At 52.7% G+C, this 23,159-nt stretch overlaps 1 protein-coding gene across 3 annotated transcripts in view; it reads left to right on the top strand.

Moving 5' to 3' along the window:
* The window catches only part of ST8SIA5 (ST8 alpha-N-acetyl-neuraminide alpha-2,8-sialyltransferase 5), a 73,604-nt gene that overhangs the window by 25,466 nt on the left and 24,979 nt on the right, over positions 1 to 23,159 (top strand). The window contains exons 1-2 of one of the 3 annotated variants that reach the window (XM_054583601.1): positions 4,962 to 5,464; positions 15,265 to 15,372. The exons of 1 other annotated variant lie outside the window; for it this stretch is intronic. In XM_054583601.1, coding sequence (XP_054439576.1) covers positions 5,334 to 5,464; positions 15,265 to 15,372 — 239 coding nt within the window. In that variant the 5' untranslated portion in view covers positions 4,962 to 5,333. Of the gene's footprint in view, positions 1 to 4,961; positions 5,465 to 15,264; positions 15,373 to 23,159 lie in introns of those variants that run through there. One more of the 3 variants, XM_054583602.1, reaches the window with a different exon arrangement.

Here is a 23,159-nt window from a genome sequence, read left to right as displayed (position 1 = left end):
TCTATTCTGTAATAACATTTTATTGAAAACAAGGCTGATGAAGCAGAGTCTAGTGTCTGCAGTTGCCCACGCCACGGCAAACCATGGGCATTTCTGCTTAGGGGCGACAAGACCCTCTTGTCACAGACAAAGTATCCCCAAACCAGACATCAGCCTCTTGAAGCTTGCCTTGTTAACACAAATATAAAGAGGCACAAGAACAGCATGTACTTATCACAAACTCCTTGAACACGTGGGTGGAATGTCACTTACATAATCTGGCCATCTGACACAAAACCTGGCTTTCTTAAACCAGTAGGAACTCAAGGTCTTTGTTAAAGAGGAATCTCTCCATTTTACATTGGAGACAGGGCTCACAGCATGAGCAATGCCCATCAGTTATCAGCAATTTAGCAGATTGTGCCAGTGTTGACATTTGTTCTTGGCTTAATTGTGTGCAGAGTGTGTGTTTGAAACAATGATGCAGCTGTCCCCATTCTTGGCAATTAGGATGTAAAAATGGTGTTCTGACTGACTCTGGCATGTGATCGCTTATGCATGTGTTTACTCTTTTGTTTGCAAGGCTTTCTGAGTGTTTGCTGCGATTCTACAATCAGAACATGCATTCAGCTTCAAATGGAACCCAGATCCATATTAATAGCAACGACGGGGACTGCAGACCTCCATGTTGCAAGATTTTCGGTGTCCGGCCCAGCACAGATGCTTGTGTTCGTGCGCGTATTAAAGACGCTTCTTTGACTTGCTGTGAAGGCGGTCAGGGTTATGACGCCGTCAGGATTAGAAGGGCAGGGTCAGCAGAGGGGCACTGGCCAGTGCTGATCATTTGCCGAGTAGCCAGTGAGCCAGACCTAACCCACACAGAGTACTGCCACCAAGTCCTATCTGCAGCGAGTGCCAGCATCTGTCTGGCACTTATTCAGGCAGGTGACCGGGGCCTTTGAGGAGAGGGTCAGTGCCAGGGTTTAAAACTGTTACTTTCCCTTGACTATTTTGGCTCTTGGCTTTTTGCTCTCAGATTAGTCGGTTAATGATAGTGTCGGTGAGGGTGGGGACCAGTTCCTTATTAGGTCATGGCAAGTCTGAAAAAATAATGGATATTTTGGAAAACTGTTTGACAGGACTCACTAAAGAGGAACATGTGCACATTCTATGACCCAGAAATTTCACTTCTAAGTACTGATAGCCAGCAGAGATGCGTGCATATATATTCACCAAAAGACATGTACTAGAAGGTTCACGGTGGCAACTACCCAAATGTCCATCAACAGTAGGACGGATACAGTATGTGCAGTCCAACAGTGGCATGCCACACAGCAATAAGATCCAACAAACTCTAACTTTATCTATAAACTATAACACGCAGGCTATCAGTGTTCTCTCTCAATGAAACAATTACCACAAACTACAAAATTAGGGCAGAAAATAAAAGAGCTCGCAAGTGCATGGGTCCTAAACGGGGCTCTCTCTGCTGAGGGCCTCACAGGCGGAAGTGAAGGTGTAGGAGGCTGGAGCCTAGGATCCTGTCAAAGTAAGAAACATCCCAACCTGTAGAGAATTTTTATGAGGTTATTTGAACTGAACTTACAGTCGTTGGGAAGCAAAATCTCAACTGATTGAGAAAATGCTCTGGAGAATGGCAGTTTTACAGTTTATTTTATACATTAGAATCAAAGGAGGAGAGACGTGGCGGAGGGATTACATGAAATCCATTGTTGGTAGAATAGGGAGGTGGGAGAAAGCAAAGTAGGGAAATCTCTGAGACTGGATAAAGAGTAAAATGGAGAGACAAATACTAATTTTACATTGGTGGGTAAAGTATAATTAGTAATTAATATTTACGGGACATAGAGATGGTATTGTGGGAATAAGATAACAATGAGGGGTCCTGTGGGCTTGTGCCCTGGTACAGAGTGTACCCGGAGGGGTCTAAAAGAGGAGATTACTCTGACTTCCAAAGCTACGTTATCTTAGATGCAAAAAGACAACAGACAGGCTTACTTAAAATAAAGATTGATGGTTGTGAAGGAAGAAGCTACAGGCCCACGTCGTGACTACCGCTGTGACTTGCTTTCAGTTAGGAGTTTTTATGTACAGACCATCCTACGTGGTTACTTTAGATCTCTGAGGTCTAAGGCCTGCCGTGCAGGGCTCCCCTGAGCTTGTCAGGTTTAGCATGTGGCAGAATTGAGGGGCTTTTTGTGACTGGAGGTCAGGTCCCCATTTCCTTGCTGGCTGAGAGCCAGGGGCCAATCTCAGCTCCCAGAGGCCAGCCGTTCCTCTTGCCATGTGGACTCTGCTGTCTTTGGAGCCAACAATGAAGAACTTCCCCCATATCCATCCCTCTCATACTTCAAATCTCTTCCTCCAGGAAGAGCCCAGTCTCTTTTAAGGGCTCATGCGATCAGATCTATTGAGAACAATCTCACTAAAAACTGATTTGAGCCTTAATTGCCTCTGCAAAATGCCTTTACAGCAGCACCTAGGTTAATGTTCAGTTGACCAACTGCAAGAGGTGTGCGTCCAAGAGAAGCTGATGGAATCTTGGGGGCCATCTTAGAGCTCCACCTACCACGCACAACGTGCAGATGAACCTTGCAATCGATGGTGAACAAAAGAAGTCAGAAACGAATGTATATGTAACGTCCAATTTCATTTGTATAAACTATAGGAACAGGAAGCACTGATCTTTGGTGTTAGCAGTCAAAGGGTGGTTACTCTTTTTTTATGTTTTTATCCGCACCCGAGGACATTTTTTCATTGCTTTTAGGGAGAGTGGTGTGGAGGGGAGAAAGTGAGAAAGAGCGAGGGAGAAACATCATTTGGTTGCTTTCTCATAGGTAGCCATGACCATGATCAAACCAGCAACCTGGGTATGTGCTCTGACTGGGAATGGAACCTGCGACCTTTCAGTCTAGGTGGCGGACACTCCAACCAACTGAGCCACACCGGCCAGGGCGTGGTTACTCTTGAGTACATGGTAACTGGAAAAAGAGGGAGTTCTGAGGGACTGATCATGTTTTTGTTTCTTGGTCTTTGTCCTGGTTACATGAGTGCGTTCAGCTTGGGAAATTCAGCAATACATATGTTTTTAGAATAATCTGGATTTATTACTTTAAAATAGATTTATTTTCTTAAGGAAGTATGTGTCCAAAGACAACTGTCAGAGTGGGCACCTGATGAGGGCAGAGGATAAGGAGGAAAAGAAAAGAAAAAAGGGCGTCTTGCCTGAAGTGGTGATGGTGGTGCCTCACGACCTCTGCAGGTGGAGAGCCAACTAGGTGAAAAGTGGGAACTCTGTCAGCTTGGACCTGTGGGGGGGAACCTGCCACACGGTTTGTGTGGCCCAGTGCAAAGTGAACTGCAGGGTCTCCTTGTTCAAAAGTTACTCTGAATTGGAAGACAGCACGAGTGGGACATTAAGCCGGGAGTGGGCGTTAAGAGTAGGCACTGGTCCCGCTCCCATGAAGCCAGTCCTCCCTGTACGAGAGGGAGAAAGAGCCACATCTCTGATTCGGAAGACTCCTTGGTAGGTGAGCTAGTTTGGGCAGCTAGAGCTCTGATCCTTCCCACTGTAAAATAGGTCGGCCAGAGGCTAGGGGGCGCTAATTAATTAAGATATGCAAGAGCAAGCACTTTTTGATGTGTAAGACACCAAACGTATATCAGGTTTGTTATAATGGGCCATCTAAATGTTTATGTGTTATTTCCTTAATTGGGTAAAAAGCATATCTGTGAGCTCACAGGCAATATTTATTTATACATAAACTCTTTATAGATGCACAGGGTCCATTTCCACCTTGTGAATTCACACGAATTTCAAGTTATGTGTGGAACGTTAATCATGAGATTGGACCATGCATTTGTGGTCTTTCCAGTTCAAAAAGAAACTATTAAATGCCAAGGCCAGAGCAGTGGAGTCAGGGCACTTCCCCACCAAAGTTCTTTTTCTTGCCGCTGGTGGAGTTTCGGTCGAGTCAAGGTGAGCCCCTGACCTGACTCTAGAACCTCCCCCAGAGGCTGGAGGGCCCTGCGCGGGGCGCCCTGCAAGCGTCCAGCTCGGGCTCGGTGGCGAATGCCGCGGGCACGTGACTCTCCGGGCGCCCGGAGACTGCGGTGTGAGGATGACAAGGGCTGCCGCTTGGCATGCGGGGCGGGGCGTGGGAAGAAAAGGGAGCGCATTTAGGGGTTAGGGTTTCTGAAGAGGCACGGCTTAGCATTGCATTTCCATGTTTATTTTCCCTGGTGTGCACTCTTGAAGCCCAAACCTTTGTAGACTTAGCGACTTAAGCTTTGAGGGAGTGTGGTACTCGAAGGCGGCTAGCTGCCTCACCTAAGATTTTCGAGTGGTTACTGGGATGAGACAAGCTCCCAGTGTCTCGGTGACAACAAGGTCTTTGACGAACAGCCAAGAGCTGCAGTTGGGGAGGGAGGGGAGGCCTGTGGCAGGGACCGAGAGGCCCTGAATGTCCTCCTCGCAGGAGTTAGGCGTCTGGGGCCATCAGCATGCAGGAGCCAAGCGCGCCGTCCTTGAAGGGCTGCCCGGCTGACCTTGCTCCGCATTCTCCGGAGAAATCTCTGGGAGAGCGTGAGGACGCGGCCACGGTGGTGACTCAGTGCCCAGCGCGCCGCATGCAAATGTTCCCCTCCAGCAAGTCCAGCTCTGCAGCCGCGGCTTCCCTTTCCTGCCCCCTTTTTAAATTCCACGATTCAAACCCGGCGTTTTCCGCTCTACCCCTCCCCCTCTCCACCGCCCGCTAGTCATTAACCAGACCGTCCGGGTGTTTTGTTCCCCACCTCCCATCCGCAGAACTGAAGGCCAGCCTTCGCGCTCCTTCGCTGCGGGCCCGGGATCAGACGCGGGGCAGGGCACCGCGCTGGGCGACCACGAGCCGGAGCCCGATCGCAGGGGGCGGTGCGCGGCGCTCCTGGGCGCACCCGCGGACGGCGCTCCGGCCCCGCTCCCCATTGGCCGTCACCTCCGCGGGAGGGGCCGCCCGAAGCTTGGGGCACCTGGCATTGCCCCTTCGCAGGGAAATCGGCGGATGCCGGGCACTGGCGCCTGAGGTGAAGGCATTCAGAGGGAAGGCCCGGGCCGTAGGCGAGCTCCCTGCAACCAGCCCTGCCCTGCCCGCCGCCCCGGAGCCGGCGACGCTCGGATGCCCCGTACTTCCACCGCGCCAGCCGGAAACTTTGCCCCAAGAAGTCCCCATCCTCCTGACCGCGCCGAGAGGCGCCTAATCGGCCGTGTGCCCCGCAGGGCCCCGGAGACCCGCGCGTGATTGCGGGGACCCCTGGCGCCTGCCGCGCTCCGCCGCGCGCGAGCGGCCGCCAGGATGCGCTACGCGGACCCCTCGGCCAACAGGGATTTGTTGGGGAACCGAACTTTGCTCTTCATCTTCATCTGCGCCTTTGCCTTGGTGACTTTGCTGCAACAGATCTTGTATGGCAGGAACTACATCAAGAGGTGAGAAAGTCCAAGTGCGGGTGGGAGTGAGCACAGCCCGCGGGCGAGCCCCAGGTAGCATCTGCAGCGTTTACCCGGGCGTTTCCGGGGTGAGTGACCGTGGGGTCTGCGCTTAGCCCCAGCACGGCCGCGTGGGGTTTAGGACACGGGGGTGCTCCGAAGCGCATCTCTCCTCCCAGCCAGAGAAGGGAGCCTCTGCCCAGCGCTGGCTGGAGGGGCCCAACAACTTTGTTCTGTTGTGAAAAATGGGAGGGGGGGGCAGTTTAGAATTCTGAGTGGCCAAGCTGACGGTGAATCCATTGAATGCCCAGAGCGGCCACAGGGGCTAGATTGGTGTCCCCCCAATCTACAGTGCAATGGCCATTTGGTTGGAGGTAAGGCTCCCGAGAATGGGAGGCTCAGAACCAGACCCTTGTGAGTTCTGAACTGTGAGGGCCCTTGGGAGTAAAAGCAAATCCCTCCCTCGCCCAGGAACGTCGGGTTATGTTGGGGTGGTAGTGGGCTGAGACTTATCTACAGGGAGCGTGAACTCACAAACCTCTGGACCTGTGAAACTCACAACCTGATCCCTTCTGAAACGGGTGGTCCTTTCTCATCCCTCCGCGGAAGGTCAGAGCTGCGGCCGAAGTTAACCTTCCCCTTGTCGGGCTCTGCTCCAACCCCACTCGGAAACTCGGGCCCAGACTCAGCCCCTTCTGCCCGCTCTGCTGGCTGAGGAGAAGCGCCTCGGGTTACTGTGCCTGGTTTCAGGGCCTGGGAAGAGCGCGGACGTAGGATAGGATCCACTCACATCGGAATCTCTTGCAAAGAGCCCATCTCTCCTTTCTGCTGGAGGTTTTTTCTTTGCTGCCAGTGTCTCCCTATGCTCACTGCCCCTCCCCCGGGACAGACAGAAAACAAAATGCCTCTCCAGCTATATAAACATCCCATCTCTTCTCTGAACTTCCAAATAATAAAACAGTTGTTCCCTTTCCATCCTTTGGGTTCCACTAAGTCATTTCTGCTCCCCCCCCCACCCTGCCCCCCAATCTGAACTGCACGTGGGAGCAGGAGAGTGAGGATTGCTGCTGGGTCTGGCACTCGCAGTAGGAAAGCCGGTAGGCTGTCTCCCGCTTCCACGTCCTGGGGCTGGGGAATGAGGCCCGTTGTCTGGGACATTTGCTTCCAGAAAGCCACTGCTCCTGACTATCCCAGAGTGTTCTTCCCCGGTAGAAGGCAGCTGATGAGCATGGTGCTGGAGGCTTTGAAGGGCATTTTCGGAGAATTTCCTGGCTTTACTGGATCCCATTGGGCCTGCTTCCTCTTTTGGTTACTGAGCCCCACCCCCATATCCCTATGCAAGGATAGCTGAGCCCCAAATGGCCTGCTGCAGCCCTCTCTTGCTGCACTTGTTCCTCAGCATGGTGGCTCTGGGTTCCTGCCCCCTGCTGGCATCTACCCAGAACTGCAGGGGCTTCAGGGATCCCTGCTGCCTTGCCAGATGTGGGAGAATATCAGCGACCGTGGCCAATGCCAGCTCAACCTCTGCAAACCCTCCCAGGCCCCGGGTGGATGCGTTAGCTGCCTGGAGTTCAGCAGGCATACCAGTTGCTTCCCATCCTCCCCCACAGAAACCTGGGACTCTAAGTCTCAGATGCCACCTTGCCCAGGACTTGACTACAGGGACTTGGTCAATAGCCAATCGAGCAAGCAAAATTTGTATGTATCTCATTCTGGGAAGGTGCCAGAATGATGTAGTCCTGATGTTCAGAGGAGTTGAATTCTTTTTGGGGGAAACAAAATGGCCACAAATGAGACAGTTATGAAGTATTAAAATATCTGGGGAGGGAGGCACCACTGGCTGAAGTAAATAAGGAAGGCTTCCTGGAGGAGGTAGAACCTGAGTGGGTCCCTGAAGGAAAGATAAGATTTGGGTAGGTGGAGGGGAAGGGCGCATCCAGAACTAAAGCAGGCAGCAGCAGCAATGGTGCAGAGATGTGGCGACGCCTCCTCTCGCGCCTCCCAGGTCTGACCCTACTCCCACTGCAGGACTTGGCCTGGTCCATTGGTCAGTTCTTCCTGGGGCCACCCAGACCCTGAACCAGGCTCTTTTTCTAACTTCTTAAGGTGAATGCTTATCTCTTGAATCCAGTCTTTATTATTTTCCAATGTAAACTTTTAAGGTTATACAATGTCCTCTAAGTACTTCTCTAGTTATAGCCCTTAAATTTGGGGATGATGAGGATGATAATAACTCAGAATTGTATTGCATTACTGTGTGCCACGTCCTGGTTCAAGTGCTTTGTATATATTACCATACTGGGTTCTAACAAATAATAGATACCATTGCTGTTTTCATTTTATAGATGAGGAAACGAAGGCACAGTGAGGTCATTGTTCAAGGTCCTATGCATAGTAACTACCAGAAGTATTTTCATTATTTTGAATTCCAAGTATTTTCTATTATCCTTTTTTTCACTCACAAATTTAGAAATTTTCTAAAATTTCCAAATATTCTCTTTTCTAACTTATCTTTTAAAATTTTGAACTCAAATGCTTTGTTGTAAGACAGCATGGTATTTAGGATGCTGAGTCCTTGAGATTTGTTGAGATTTGCTTTGTGTCTAGTGTATGGGTGATTTTTTTAAGTACTATGTGTGTACTTGAAAAAAATGTGATTCTCTCAATAAGTGCAGTATTACATGTCTGTTCAATCAAGTGGTTTTGTATTTTTCAATCTTCTTTATTCTTATTGCTGTTTTTTTTTGTTCTGCTTGATCTATCAATTTCTAAGATGTATGATGAAATCATCCTCCATGATAGTGGATTTATCAATTTCTCCTTATCAACTTTCACTTCATGCATATTGGAGTGATATTATTAGATGTATACTAGTTTAGCTATATCGTCTGCCTAATGAACAGAATCTTTTATTATAATGTAGTGACTTTTTTTATTTCTAGTAATACTTTAAGCCTTAAAGTCCATTTTGTTTAATATAGTGAGACAGCTTCTATTTGGTTAATACTTGCTCATTCCAGTAATATAATGGCCATTACAGGGGGCACGGGAATTATCGGGATTGGCAGATGCCCCTGAGGCAGCAACTGGCTTTAAAACTCATCTACTACTTCTTTCCTTGCCAGATTATTCATCCATTTAAGAAGACATTTTTACACATTTTAATCATTATTTTAGTGTTCTTTAGTGGGAGATGTTGTAGAGTGGTTCCCTGGAAAGCAGACTCTAAGCCAGAGATTAGAGTGCGCATGTTTAGTAAGATGTGTCCTTGGGATCCACACGTGAAGAAGGGAGATGGAGCCGCGGGAGAAACAGCTGCAGTGCAGCCCCAGAGGAGGCCCTCGTCAGCCCTGGCTGGGCGGCTCAGTTGGTTGGAGCATTGTCCCCATACACCAAAAAGTTGCAGGTTCGATCCCCAGTCAGGACACATACCTAGGTTGTGGGTTCAGTCCCTGGCCGGGGTGCCTACAGGAAGCAACCAATGTTTCTCTCTCTCTCTCTCTCTCTCCCCCTCTTCCTCTCTCTCTAAAATCAATAAATATATCTTGGGTGAGGATTGAAAAAAAATGAAACCCTGGGAACCCTGGCGAGTTGCCACAGTGTGAAGGGGCCGACCTTTACGTCCGTGTGAGGAGTGCTCAGTCACTGGATGTGGACCACCTTTGGAAGAGGCAGTATCTTGGTCAAGTTGACTCCTCTCACCTGCGACAACTCCCAGAGGGGCCTGAGAGGGGGGCCTGCCCGCTCCCTGCACCCCCAGCATGTAAGGAAGAAATCCTTCAGTCCTGAAGGGCACCTGCTCCTGAAGGGGCACCTGCCACAGAGGGTTTTCCATCTGCCATTTTACCAGAAATGGAGGCCTTTGAATGTTCCCATTCCTCCCCCTCCCCAAACAGGTCTCACCCCCTCTGATTGATTAGTCTGTGCCTGAAGTCCCATTCTTTTGAAAAAATTTTTTTTATTTTTTTATGTATCGTTTTTAAAAATCCTCAACTGAGGATATTTTTCTTTATTGATTTTAAAGAGGGAGGGAGAGAGAGACAGAACCATCAATGTGAGAGAGAAGCATCATATCGATAGGCGACCTTTTGGTGATCGGGGGATGCGCCGCCGGCGGAGCCACCAGGCCAGGCACTGAAGCCCCGCTCTTACAGGAGCGCACTGCGCCTGTCAGCCAGGAGTCTCTTATCCACGCCGCATCTGGCCTGATTCCGTGCCTTTTCCCACCTGGTGTCCCCCTTGCGCCATCCCAGCCATCTCTCTGCCAGGCCAAATAGCGCTTGTCCTCTGGGTCGCAGCCCACGGCGTTCCTCCCTGGCTCTGAATCCGTCGTGCCTGGGTTGTCTGGGCTCGGCCCATTCTGCCCAGGGCTGTCCTGTTGCTCTCCGTGTGGCTGCGCAGGATGTAGGAGCGGAGGCCGGGCCTACTTCGTCCAACCCTGGGCAGGGAGGACTCTCCTGTCCGCTGTCTCCTCCCGATGCCTTTCTCTCTCCTGCACCTCGAGGGTGTTGATCCGGGCTGCCTGAATGTGGCTGGTGGAGGCCTGAAACTTGAGGATAAGAAATTGGGTCAAGGAAAAGGGCAGCCTGACTCTGCGCTGTATCCAAAGTGTATATTCAAAGTGCTGTCATCGCTGAGCCAATTGTCCCTGCACCTAGGGACAGTGGGGACCTGGGAGATGGGGACCATGGGACAGAAGATTGAAGCAAGGGGTGGCTCTGGTGGGGAAGGGTGTCTAGTGGGGACAAGGTGGAGGTTCTAGAGAGGAGGAAAGAGCAGAGCTGACTGCCGCCTGGGAGTGTCGTAAACTGGCTGAACACCCACAGTTCCACTAGTCACAGCAAGTTATACTGAGTACCTGCTGCAGGGCTGGGACAAGGGTGAGGCAAGCAAGGCACCCAGGGGACAGAATTTAAGGAGGCTCCCTCTCAGGGGGTGACCTGGTTCTTGCACAGGTCTGAGAGTGGGCTGCCCTCAATTTTGTGCCCTGGGCGCCTTGCTTGCCTGGCTCTCGTCCTGGCCCTGGCCTGCTGTGTGCCTGGCCTGCTGTGTGCCCGGCCTGCACCAGGTGGTAGACAGCAGCTTCCTGTCCCTTCCCCAGTTGTCCTCCAGGGACACAGTGCTGCCTTCTCACTCTGCTCCCTTGCCCATCTCTCTCTAGTCTTTTTCTTTTTGACATCTGTACTTTCTGGAAATTTTTACCTCTTAGAGAATCTAGCTTCCCCTCTTTGACTCATCCAGGCCCATTCACTTCTCATCTAATAGTCTCTCACCCAATAATTCTCTAATTCAGCTCTTAACCCCATGTGTAGGGATACCCTCCCCACACACATACACACACACAGGTGATGGATTCATCAAGTAATACTCTTCATTATTAACATTCACTAAGGGTTTATGGGCCAGGCTCTATGTAGAAAATTCTGAATGAGGATTATTTCATTTAATCCTCACAATCGTCCTTTTGAACACATAGAATCATCCCTATTTAACACTTACTCAGAGAGGGTGAGTAACTTGCATAAGGTCCCAGAGCTTGTAAGACACTTGAAAGAGACATTTTATTCATCTCTGAATTCCCAGGACTTGGCACAGCGCCTGACATCAGTTGTTGAATGAATGGATGCTTGCAAAGGGAGTCCCAAAGTTTTTCTCTAACCATCAAGGAACATCCCTTAAGTACCCATTCAGCTTTGTGTTGGGGGAACAGTGGATGTTACTAAACAATTATTAGGTATGATTCATGTCCTTAAGGAACTCCAGAACACTGAAAGAGACAAACATGAAAAATACATAAGACAGTGAAAAATACACGCATAATTGTGTGACATAGACTAAATCTTGTAGGTTTGAGAGGAGGCAGTGATCAGGGAGGTGAATAGCCGGGTAAGATCGCAGTTTGGGGCCTGGGCGGAAGAGCAGAGCGGGAAGGCTGGTGTGTGCTCTTCCCTGAGATCGATCTTCACCTAATATTGAACAAAGAGTACCTGAAAGGGGCCGGACGCGATTGGATGGTCTGGGGCGCCCACTCGTGTGTCCCTGGCCCCTCAGGGAGGCTGGGCAGGCAGCGGAGGTCTGGCACATCAGGCTGGGGAGCAGGGCTGCTTGGAGCTTGGCCTGCATTGGGGGGCAGGCTCCTCTCTGGTGCAGAGGCTGGGGTGGCGAGATGGGCTCACAGCTGTGCCTGGAGCTTGCTGGTTTCTGTCCTGGAACCCTCCCGTGGCTGGGTGTCCCCATGTGCACCCTCCGCTGCCTCGGCCTGGACGTTGCCAACATTGGACTCCCCCTGGGCCCAGCCCCAGCCACTTCTCAGCCAGAAGCCTCTGCAGAACTGTGGACAGCCCAGAACCCAGGAGGCTCTGACTGCTCAGTGGCTCCTTGGGCCCCAGGCCTGGGGCCTCTCAAGAAGGCCAGTCCTCTGCCACCCTAGATTCCCCACCCACCCCAGTTCCTGCCACTTGCTCCACCAGTCTCTTCCCTTCCCTTCTTGGGGGGGTAGTGGAGAGTGTGGGGGCCAGCCCGAGGAACGCCCCATCGCCCTCCTCCCTCAGCACGCTCTCACCTGCGGCCTCCTCTCTGTTTCTCTGAATCAAGGTCCCTGCCTCTGATGAACCCTCTTCCCTCCACCCCTCCCCCACCAGGTTCTTGGGGTGGGGGAATGTTAGCATCGGGTGCTTCACAGGGACATATGTGAGTCACTAGCCAGTGAGTCAGGGGTGAGGACAGCAAGGGGGACCGGGGAACTGACCGTTCTGCCCTATCATCCCACTGGAAAGGCTTCCCAGTGGGCAGGCGTCTCCGCTTTGATCTGAGTGGGAAGGTCTCAGCCCCTTCCTTGAGGGGTCTTTTCCAACCGCCTGCCCAGCTCCTCGTGTGGACCGGGGAGCGCAGACGCCTGTGGGAGGCGGAGGAGAGCGACCCGGCTGCCCCAGGAAGGGCCCAGCACTCACCGGCACCCTGTGCCCCGGCTGAGTTCTGCTCCTCCGAAGATGGGCCCCCCACTTCGATGGCTTCGAGGGACCACAGAAAGGCCGCGCTGCTTCTCTGAACAGATGCCGCAGCACCTGCCACCAGCCCCTAACTCACCGAGCCCCGACTGCGTGCACGATCTTGCAAGCCTTAGAATAAGCCTGCACGCTCGCGCCCAGGGCCGTCGCAGGCGCTAGTCTTCTGGAGCTTCTTTCCTGACCCACGTGCTCCCATCCTCATCACTCGGCTTCGTGTCCTGCTCGGGTGACACTTCTTCAGGAAGAAGGCCATGTGAGCATGTCTATTGTCACATAGGGTGCTATGTGGAATAGCATCCCCCACCCACCCCAAACTGCTCTCCCCACTGCCTCCCTTTATTTTTTTCCGTGGCCTTTCTCACCACCTGACCGTTACCCGTGCATCGCCTGTTCATTGCTGATGCACCTGTCTCCCTCTCGCAGGGATCAGCACGGGGACAGGGCTTGTTCCGTTTGTTCACCGAAGAACCCCAGCACCCTGCCTGGCCTGGCTGGGTGATAACTGTAAGATAGTACAACAAAATAAATACTTGAGATACATACACACACATACATATATAATAAAATAAAAATAGTATGAGTGGATAAAGGAAAGTTATCCCCAGCCAGCTGTGAGGTCCAATGCAAGTGATCTGCTGATTAATAATAGAAGAGTGTTGCTACATTTTATTTCACAAGCTTGGTATGAAAGAAATGGCTCATTGCCTCATTTTCTTTTGCTTAAGAAAAAGATTAAACCGTATGCACCAGCTGGTGGGGAAATTAGTCTGTCCCTATTGAGGGCCTTCCCTGTATCCCCACTCCGGGTCGTGTGAAGGTCATGGAGGCTTCGGAGGAACAAAGATGGGGGCACTCCCCAGGTCACCCCCGCCTCCGCTGATCTGCTCAGTGCTTTCTGGAGGCCGTAGAGCCCTGAGTCCAGCCTCCTGAGGTCCCCAAGTGGCAGTCTTTCTGGGTCTTGCTGTCCATTTAAAGGTAGAACTAGTGGAAGACCCGGCAGAGGGGCTTCCTGGGCCTGAGGGGTTTTCTGCTCAGCTGTAGTCCCAGCGCAGGCAGCCGGCACCCACCCCCCCTGCCCCGCAGGCCCAAGGCCCTCCTGCTTCCCTCTAGAATGGCCCAACACAATTTCTTTCAGTCCCCACACCCCACAAGGCGCTACATTGAGAGGGAAAAACAGCCAAGCTCCCTTCTTGGAATGGGGGAGGGAAAATCCAGAGGAATAATGCAGTAGATTATCCTCCCAGGAAAGTACTGATGTTTTGTGAATGATTTTATTCTTTTATTATTTTTTTAATAGAGCCGATTCAAGGCTATCCTGGTTATAATAACAGCTCAGTCATTGGCATTTCTAGGATGTGCTCTGTGGAGTGGGAGGGAAAGGGGTGGTTACAGGCCTGGCTCACTTGGGCGTCCTCTGTGGGTGCCTTTTGAGGTGGTGAGCATGTCTATTGTGCAGGAGGCAGAGGCTGAGGGTCGCTGGCCCAGCCCCCAAACTGGAAGACCCCAAGGTGTGCTGTGTGTAGCCGACTCCTGGGACAGGAGCTGGAACTTGAGTAGCCGAAGAACTGAACTTGGAGTCCGGCCTCGAGCCCACTGCCTGCCTCAGTGTCCTCAGCTGTGGTGGAGGAGGCCCTCCCTGTCTCCCTCGTCAGACTAAGGTCAGGATCAAGCAAGATGATGGCAGTGGGCCTGCCCGTGGGGGTCGCAGGTCTGCCCCGTGTTTCAAGTTTGAATGAATGATCAGCATTTGGGATCATTCCCAAATTTTGGGATCAAAATTTGGGGAATTAAAAGTCTGGATTTCCAGCCTCTCTTGGAAGACTGAACAAAGTGGCGTTTTGAGGTAGGCATCTATCTTCCCACACGGCACCGAGGCCACAGTGGACTGGAGCTCAGGGCACCTTCCCTGACGGGGGGCACACGCCCTCACTTCATCCGCTTCTCTCGGGCCCTGTCAGGCCCCTGGAGGCCTGACTTCGCTCCCTGGTGGAAAGGAAGCATTTTGTGGGAGCATAAAGTATTAATGTATTGGTTGGACTTTAGCCAGGGTGCGTTGCCGTCCAAATGATCCAAGGAGAGCAAAGATGATGAGCTGTTAAGGGGAAGCGAGGGCATTGCGGGACCATCCCTCACTTCCCGAGTCATGTGCGGTGAGTAGATTGGCTTCTTGAGGAGTCAGGAGTCCACTCTCTGACCTGAGGCAGTTACCCACCTGCTTTCCATCTCCGCCGATGCTGCTGCCAGCCCCCTTCTAGCCCTGTCTCCAAGCTCATGTCCTTATTTATTCCTTTGCTCTCACTTCAGCCAGGTTTGGGGAGGGAGCAGTGATAACCACGTGTTCTGAGTCCGTGGTCTTAAACCAGAGGAGTGTCCTTCTGCGGTGGAAAACTAGATTCATTAGAAGCTTCACAGGGTGTTCGGCCTCTGAGGACAGTGCTGGTGCTCCGTTGAGAGCTCTTCGGGTGCATGTCTCTAGAGGCGGGAACTGAGGGAGGCGCCCTGTGGGAGGTAGGAGGGCCCAGTGGCCTCGGTCTGGCTAAGTCTGGCTAAGCGTGTACTATGTGTGACCGCGGCTCTGCCGACAAAGGTGCAGTGAGGGGATGGAGGTAGATGAACAGAGAATGCTATAAAGGCTTATTATCACCATCCTCCTGGTTGGACATCACCCCGTTCTCCACTAAGTGCGCGATGAAGGCAATGTGTCACTTGGCACAGGACAGTGTGTGGCTCTCTGGTAGACAGGCTTAACCCAGCACATGAGTGTGAGTACCGACTGCCTCGTTCTCTTGCCAGAAGCCTCCAGTTTGGTTGGCAGAGTGACGACCAGCTGGCCAATTGGACGGGACTCTTTAATGTCACGGACGTCCCAGAGTCACCCAGCGGCAGTGACTCCAGCTCCAGGTACAGACCCGGGTGAATAACCAGGGAGGGGGAAGCCTGTCCTGGGGTGACCCTGAGCCCCCCGCCCCATGGCCCAGCCCCAGAGCTGCCCTCGGGGAAGAAGCCTGCTCCGCACAATGGCTCAAAGCTCTTTGCATTTGGGGACCCTGACTCATCCCCTTCGACAAGAGGGGTGAGGGCTAGGACCAGCCACGACAAAGCAGGGACTCACAGGCCTGCCCCTCTGTTGGGAGGTGGGCTGAGGGGTGGCCTGGGCCTCAAGCCTCCATCTGAGGTTGGGGCATCAGCTTCATACCTGCTGCAAGGATTTTGGATACCAGCCTGCAAGTGTGTGTAGGGGTGTGTGGGGGCGGGGCGTCAGGGGAGGATGTCAGTGTGGGCTCCCTGCCCCCTGAAATCCCACTGCGAAGGCAGTTCCTCCCCTTCTTGTGGGTGAGGCTGACCTTGGCTGGGGAAGACCTGTTTCCATCAAGAGGGCTCTGAGATCTGACATTCATACCATCACGTGGTTATTTCTTCTTGATCTGTTGTAGTGTTTTGGAGCTAAAATCAGTGATCCCGGGCACCCTGCATATCAGCAGTGGAAGTTCAGTAATTATTTGTTGAATGAATGAAAATGGAATATTCTCAGGTGGGATACACTCATTGCAGGGAGGGCATTGTGGGGAATTTTTTTCAGACAAGGCAGGATATTCTCTCTGCTTGGAGCTGCATGTGGCCAGAACCTGCCAGCTAAGGGTTTCCAGGGGCTGAGCAGATTGCTTTGTTTCTTAATTTTTGCACTTCTAAGTACAGGCTAACTCTCAATCTGCTTCCCTGCCAAAGAAGCCTGAGTGTTTTTGTTGTTAATATTGACCCCAAAACAAACTGACCCTGCAGAGAGGTAGTATGTTTTTCAGGGACCACCAATACTTATGATTCTGTTCCATGCTTTGGGAAAGACATGGCTGCAATGTCAAAAATCAGTTGGGAGGTGTCCGCAGGCTTGGGCGGCAGGTTAGGCGGCTGCAGGCCATGAACTGGAATCAGAGAGTTATACTGGCCTTTTAAGAGCTCAGTTCTTTCCATAAGTTGTATTGGAAGCCCTAGCCACCACCCTCTTGGCCTCTGCGGTGTCACCTAGGGAGACTGAGGAGTCCAGGGTTTTCCCTTCCAAACAGTGAACCTTCAGTGTTGGCCCTTCTGCTGCGTGACCCATCCACTCAGGTGGGGAGTGGTCTAGACAAGCTGGCAAGCCTCGGCCTCCCTGGGAGGGGCTCAGAGAAGAGCTCACAAGAGGTTCTGGCTATAAAATGTTAACAGCTGAGTAGGATGGGAAGGCTGCTGGGGGCCATTTTGGCTAATGTCCCTGAGCTGTGGCTGAGACCACTACCCAAGGGTTGTTTCTAACTTTTCCGACTGCTGGCACCTTTTCTCTTTCCTCCCTCTTTCTGCAACGTTGTCTAATTTCTCTGCCTCTCCTCCCCCTCTGTTCTCTCCCTTTCTTCCTGCCACCCTTTCTTGGTCCACTCTTCTTTCTCTGTCCCTATTTCCTGCTTCTCTCCTCCACTTCCTTCCTTCTTACAACCTGTCTCATGTCCCTCTCCTTGATTTTCTCCTCTCTCGGTGATTGAGTCAGCCTCGCCTTCCCTGTCTGCTGGGATCCCTCAGGGTCAGAGATTGCTAGCAGTGTCGGTTTGGTTTTGGAATTAAGGGGCCCTTTATTCAACGTTGTCACTAGCTGAGCTGATTTCCTTCTGGAGAGCCACTATTTGACCAAAGACTTCCTAAGAGATGTGATGAGCACGTGTCCCAAGTGCTCCCAATTTCAGATCCCAATTTTTGGTTGAGAAACCACAATATGTGAGAAATAATGGTGAGAGTAATTAGAACTGACCTGTATGTGCAGGATCATTTTCCTACCTCAAAGGAGGAGCAGCTTCTGCCATCTTCAAAATGGGCAGGCCCGTTCCCACAGCAGATTTGCAGGGCCTGGGGGAGGACGTAATTGGGCTGCAACCGGAACGCATGGGAAGCGCTCTGCAGAGTGAAGCCCGTCATCCCACGCACACCCTCCGTGCCTGTGGGTGGTGGCATCACTCGCCTACTGAATAATTCAGCGCATGCCATGTTTTGCTACGTATAGTTGTATGGTGTGTTGAAGGGTGGTACAACCTGCTATCGTTCGTTATTAACAGAACTGGAAGGGAAATCAGGGGTACCGTATATATAACCAGGGGTTAAAGAGAGCCAAAAAAGCAAATGACTTGGGAATTGTATACTCAACCGGGAGTCACAAGGAGAAGGAGAGGATCCAAATGCTCCATCTGGAAGACACCAAACAGGATCACAAAGAAAACGCAGGCCAGATAGAGCTTGTGAAGGCCGTGGCCAGGTGTTCTCATTGGACCTGAGCAGGAGGAAGTCCAGGCCAGAATGGAAAGCGAGTGGGTTATAAATTATACATTGACATATAGCTTTAATAATTTCAAGTCTAGGTGTAAAAGTGGCATCCAATAGCGTCTTAGGGGAGCTGCTTTAATGAGCAGATAGGAATAATTTTTAATCAGCAAATACTTCCATTTAAGTGGGTGCTTTGAAGAAACAGGAAGTTCTTTGACAGTTCTCATCATGTTCAAATTATGTGTTAATGTTTCCATCTCCCCCCGAGACACCGACTGTGGCTCTCCATCTTTGAGTTCTCAGCTCCCAGTATGGCACCCGCCTGCAGTAGGCGCTCAATAAATGTTACTTGAATACAAGAAGGAATTAAGCAGGGACATAGTAAAGGCTATTGGTAAGAAAGCAAACTTCAATGTCACTGTCTTTGAATTCTTCCTTAGAGGTTTATTCCTTTGGATTAAACCTTGGCCTCTTCTGGCCCTGTCTTTGAAAATTAATCCCCAGAAAGAGAATCCACTTTGGAATCATAAACCCATTCACAGTTTGGGTTGATCAGAGAATTTTCTCTTGAGAAGAGCATGTAGTAGTGTGGTCTGAGAGTTCTGCGTGGCAGGGTGGGCAAAGGGAGACTGAGGTGGGGGAGGGGTACAGCAGAAGAGAGGGGAGGCATAAAAGCAGATTATACACTGCAATAACGGGCTGAGAAACCCTCCCTGGCAACCGCCGCCACCCCCCAGAGCTTCACGGTTCTGGGAAAGGTAGATGGGTAGGGTGAGGGAAGGGAGGAAGGGCACCGTCCTCCCTGGCCAGCTGAGTGTCTTGACCCCTCTGGCTTGGCCACTTGTCTGCCTGGCCAGTGGTCGATCACTCAGTGATCAAAGGCAGCAGTGCCCTTGGTGGTCTTGGGCCTGCAGGGTGGCCAGTGTTGCACCCGCTGCCTCAGGACCCGCGGTCACAGGGGCTGACGGCAGCTAAGGCAGGAGCCCCCTGGGCACTGACTCTCAGCCTGGCCCACCGCCGCAGCACGAAGGGCTTCCCTCAATGCCAGCCAGCTGCACCCTGTTCCACATCCAAGTCCTTGTCCTCCTGCCAGTGCCTACTCCCATGGCACCACCTCCCTGAAGCCTGCCCTGATAGCCTTTTTAACTCTACATTCTGTGAGATGCATCTGCCCAGAGGGCTATTTCTGTCATTAAGCACCCAGAGGACTCTTCAGCCAGTGCACATGAACTCTTCTGCCCTGGAGATCTGGGCTGGACCTCTGTGTACGCAGGGTCTTGTGGACCCTCTAACTTCAGACACAGCCCACAGGTGGCCCAGCTGGCTGGCCCCGTCTCCTAGACTCTGCGCAGCCTTGGCCCTCCGGGTCTGGGATAAAGTGGCAGGAAGTGGGGCACAAAGACGACTCAGGGGAAGCTTCTCTCTGAGTTCTGGAGCAGAGACGGCCAAGCTGCCACCCACCTGAGCCGCCTGTCCCTGGCACAGCATTCTCCCTGTGCAGCCGGGCTTCGGACTGGGGCGCGGGGGCTTCCTCATGGGAGGGCGGCACCAGCCACAGCGGGAGAGAGCAAGCCCCAAGCTGCGCGTCCGGGGCCTGGGCCAGAGCCCTTCTCTCCGGGGCGAGACCTGTGTGTGTGTCCAGCGTGTGCTGCACAGCGCGGGGTTTGGAATTGTCATATTTTGGAGCCGGAAGGAACCTGATGGAATTCAATTCAGCACTTTATTATGCGGTATTGAATTGTTCCCTAATTGTTTCAAGACAGTGTATGATTAGGTAATAAATTGTGTGGGCCAGATGGCGAGCGCTCTGAGAGCTTGGTGTAGAAATCAGAGGCGCGCCCGTGGAGGGGTGGGACTTGGCTCGGACCTCCGCGGGCCTCGCCATCGGGGGCTGTGTGCCAGGCGTCTTACTGCATTGACTCCCCATCCTCAAACCTTTGGGGTGGCCGCTGTCATTGCCCCCGTTTACAGATGAGGAAACTGAGTCACCACTTCCAGGTGGCAGGTGGGGGAACTGGAACACACCCCATGCAGGGCGACTCCAGGGTCCCAGCACTAACAGGCCAGGCTGGACAGAGGGATTCTTCCTTCTGGGCTGTGGAGAGGTCACCCAGGGTTGGGCTGGGTCCCTCAGCTTTCCTTCCCAAGTCCTCTCATACTCTCTAGTCCTGCTCGCAGCGCTTGGCTGTTAGTCTGTAGTGAAATGGCCATATTGACCCAAGTAGGTGATTATGCACATATTCCCTTCCTATAATGACTATTGTCATTAGCGCTACAGGCAAGATGATCTGTAGGGTCTCTCCTCTCCCCTCTCTTTCTTCCCACTTTTTATCTTCCGTGTCATACCTTACTCCAGTCCTCGTGCTTAGCATTTTCTGATTATTATCCCTAAAAAAATGGCCCCTTCCACCTGCTCCTGGGAATCCTGCCTTTCAAAGAGGAGCCCTGAGTGGCAAGGTTACCCCAAGAGATAGACTCTTCCACGGCGGACCTCTTGCTGCGGTGACAGCTGTCGGGGCCCGGCAGCTGCTGGTCTGCACACCTGCATCGTCGGTGCAGGCTGGCTTAGCATACGCCTTTCTGGTCAGTTTTCACTTCTGCGGAAAAGGACAAAAATAAATATGTAAATAAATGGACAGAGCTCTTGGGCTCCAGCCAGCTGGGGAGAATTTGGAGGCTCAGGTTTGAAAAGCCGTGCAGAGCGTTCTGGGTTGGGTGCTGGAAGAAAAGAAACAAAGATGGCGCGGCTTCCCCCTTTCCTCCCGAGCGCCTGACGCCTGGGTGAGACCCAGAGGAGGCTCTTGGTGCCAGCAGAGTAGACGGCACCCTGACGCTCCTCAGGAGCTGGCATCCATGAGCTCCCTGGCCCCCCTCAGTGTGGTGGCCCTGCCTTGGGTCTGAATTGAGTCTCCTGGACAAATAACCACTTACCTGAACCTTTTTGTGCCTCAGTTTCCTCATCTTTGCTCAGTCACTGGTGGGATCCACTGAGTGAACCTCCCAGGTAGAGTCTGGCCCCAGCTTCGCCCCTGACTCACAGCTGGTAGGAGACACCCCCTCCCGGGGACCACGTTTCCCGATCAGAAGATCATGGGTGCCTGTTGGGGCCTCACCTCTTCCTCCTCGCACGCCAGCTCCCCGAGCCGTCCGTCTGCTACTCCCTTCAGTGGCCACCGCCACCCACTCCCCCTCCTCTACTCCTTCATGGCCCCCATGCTTCCTGCCTCCTAGACCATGTGTAAGTATCTGACGCCAGTCACCGAGCAAAGGCAGGCAGCCATAGAATGGAGTGAGAATGGGAAGAAATGGAAAATAGAAAGAAGAGCCTGGGTCGGGCCAGGAGAACTGAGCACCCACTTGATGCCCAGTTTAGGGGCTCTCAGAAGGTGAGGCACCCGAGGCCGTCCCAGTTTTCCACTCCACGCAGCCGTGCGTGGCCACACCCCCTTCATCAATGGCCGTGACGGAGGGCAGGAAAGGCTGCCGAAGGAAGCTGACCTCTGCTGTGTGGTAACTGGGCAGACACAGCGAGGAAGATGGTTCCAGACAGAGGGACCAGTCTCGGGGAGAAAGAAGACTGGTTACAGCTCCTGGCCCTGAAATAGAAGACGAGGCCTGCTAAGGAAGTGGAAGGGATCAGACTGGGCGGGAGATAACTAGGAAGAGGCCACTGGGATGCAACGCTTGCCTTGGGCCCCTGGGGGATGGCGGTGAAGTCCCCCAGGAGCCATAGGGTGATGTACGCGAGGAAGGCTAACCAGAGTTTAGGCATCTGGAGGCTTCCAGCTGGTGAGCTGAATTTTACAAGGGGAGCTTTTCAGGGCCGCTTGGTCTGGCCCTGCCCCAGATAAGGCCACTGAATATATGCTGTTGCAGGAATGTGCTAGACATGTGACCTGGGGCCCAGCAGATTACAGATGAGAGCAAGGAGAAATGTCACCTTAGGCTTTGCCCCTGACCTCCCAGCTCCCACCCCATGCCAGGGCTGACCCTTCAGGAGGCCCATGCCAGGAGCAGGTTGGTCACAAGACTATCCAGGGGTGCACTCAGAACATCAGGCTCTTTAGCTTTCAGTTCTGATATCTCAAACAGCCCAGGGGACTCCTGTGGACAGATGAGGAAACCGTGGCTCAGAGAGGGCCATGGTCCAGGCAGGGGTCTGAGCCAGGTCTGTCCACTGCCAGGAAGGGCAGTGTCTCCCGCTGGCAGCTGTGACCTGCAGTTGTCAAAGCCGAGCCCTTCTTGCCTCTCTCTGTACCTTTCTGGGGAAGACGCTTCAGTTCTCTGAGTTGTCAGGCTGCAATTTTCAGACTCTGATTTCTGTGCGTTTGCTCTGGCGGGTAGTTGCTGTCTCGAGACAGCAGCAGCTGTTCTGGCTCTAGAAATAGCACTGAGCTCCCCGAAGGGGGCTGTGGGCCTTGGAGAGGGAGGGGGCGCTCCCTGTGGGAACCCCGGTGACCTGGCCGTGGCCTGTCAGAGTCAGAACTTGGGTTCTGGGCTCACAGAAACCTGAGGTTCCCTTTCTAGTGCCACCATTTACTAGCTGAATGACCGTGGGCAAGTTACTTTACCCCTTGCAGCCTCAGTCTTGGGTATAAGATGGGGACATCATGCCTGCCTCGGATAGCGCTTAGGAGGATTAAATGAGACAAAATTAGAGTCTAGTGGCAGTTTGCCACGTATGGCTGTGCAGGGCGGGCACTGCACACAAATACCCAGCCAGGGGGTCACGTGAGGCTGAAATCCAGCTCACTCTCACTTGACAAACCGTGTGCCTGGCATGTGGCTTAATTCACCTGGAGGAAAAGGTGGTTTTCCCTACCTTGTACCATAGAGTGGCCATATGTACACTGTTTCCTACCCACTGCAGAGTAAATAAACTACCGTGTGGCTCTGGGAGACCCTGTATGAGGCCTGACAGGAGCCCAGGGGCTTAGGTTGCTGAACTGGGGCAGTTGCCGGCTCCCCGGCTGGCGGAGGCCCAACAGTCGTGCTCGTGCACAACACAACCACCTCCCTGGACTGTTGCTCCCTGAGGTGCTGTCAGTGTCTGGGAGGAAGCAGAGTGTTAGGTAGAGAGTTGAATGCAGGGCCTTGTCCTATGCGAGCCAGTCGTTGCCAGGGCTCCGTGTACTGTGGCCCCTAAGGAAGACCCCGTGGTCCTGAAGAAGCTCTGGAGCGGGGGGCGGTGTCAGGCCAACAGGGGGCCCTCTGTGGGGCAGACGTGTGGGGAAAGGCTGGCAGAGCGACAGAGCCAGGCTGCCTGCACACCAGACCCTGGGCCTGCTGAGAGGAGGCCTCTGTGGCCTGTAAAGCTGGAGCCCAAGTCTGGGTGGGAGGAGGGGAATCACGTTAGAAACCACCAAGGTCACCTCTCTCTGCCTTTGGCCTCCTACATTCGTCTG

Source organism: Pteronotus mesoamericanus, unplaced genomic scaffold, assembly GCF_021234165.1.
Source record: "Pteronotus mesoamericanus isolate MK-2021 breed Mesoamerican mustached bat unplaced genomic scaffold, CSHL_Meso_final contig_74, whole genome shotgun sequence".
NCBI classification, from domain to species: Eukaryota; Metazoa; Chordata; class Mammalia; order Chiroptera; family Mormoopidae; genus Pteronotus; species Pteronotus mesoamericanus.
This window is presented reverse-complemented; position numbering and strand designations above follow the sequence as displayed.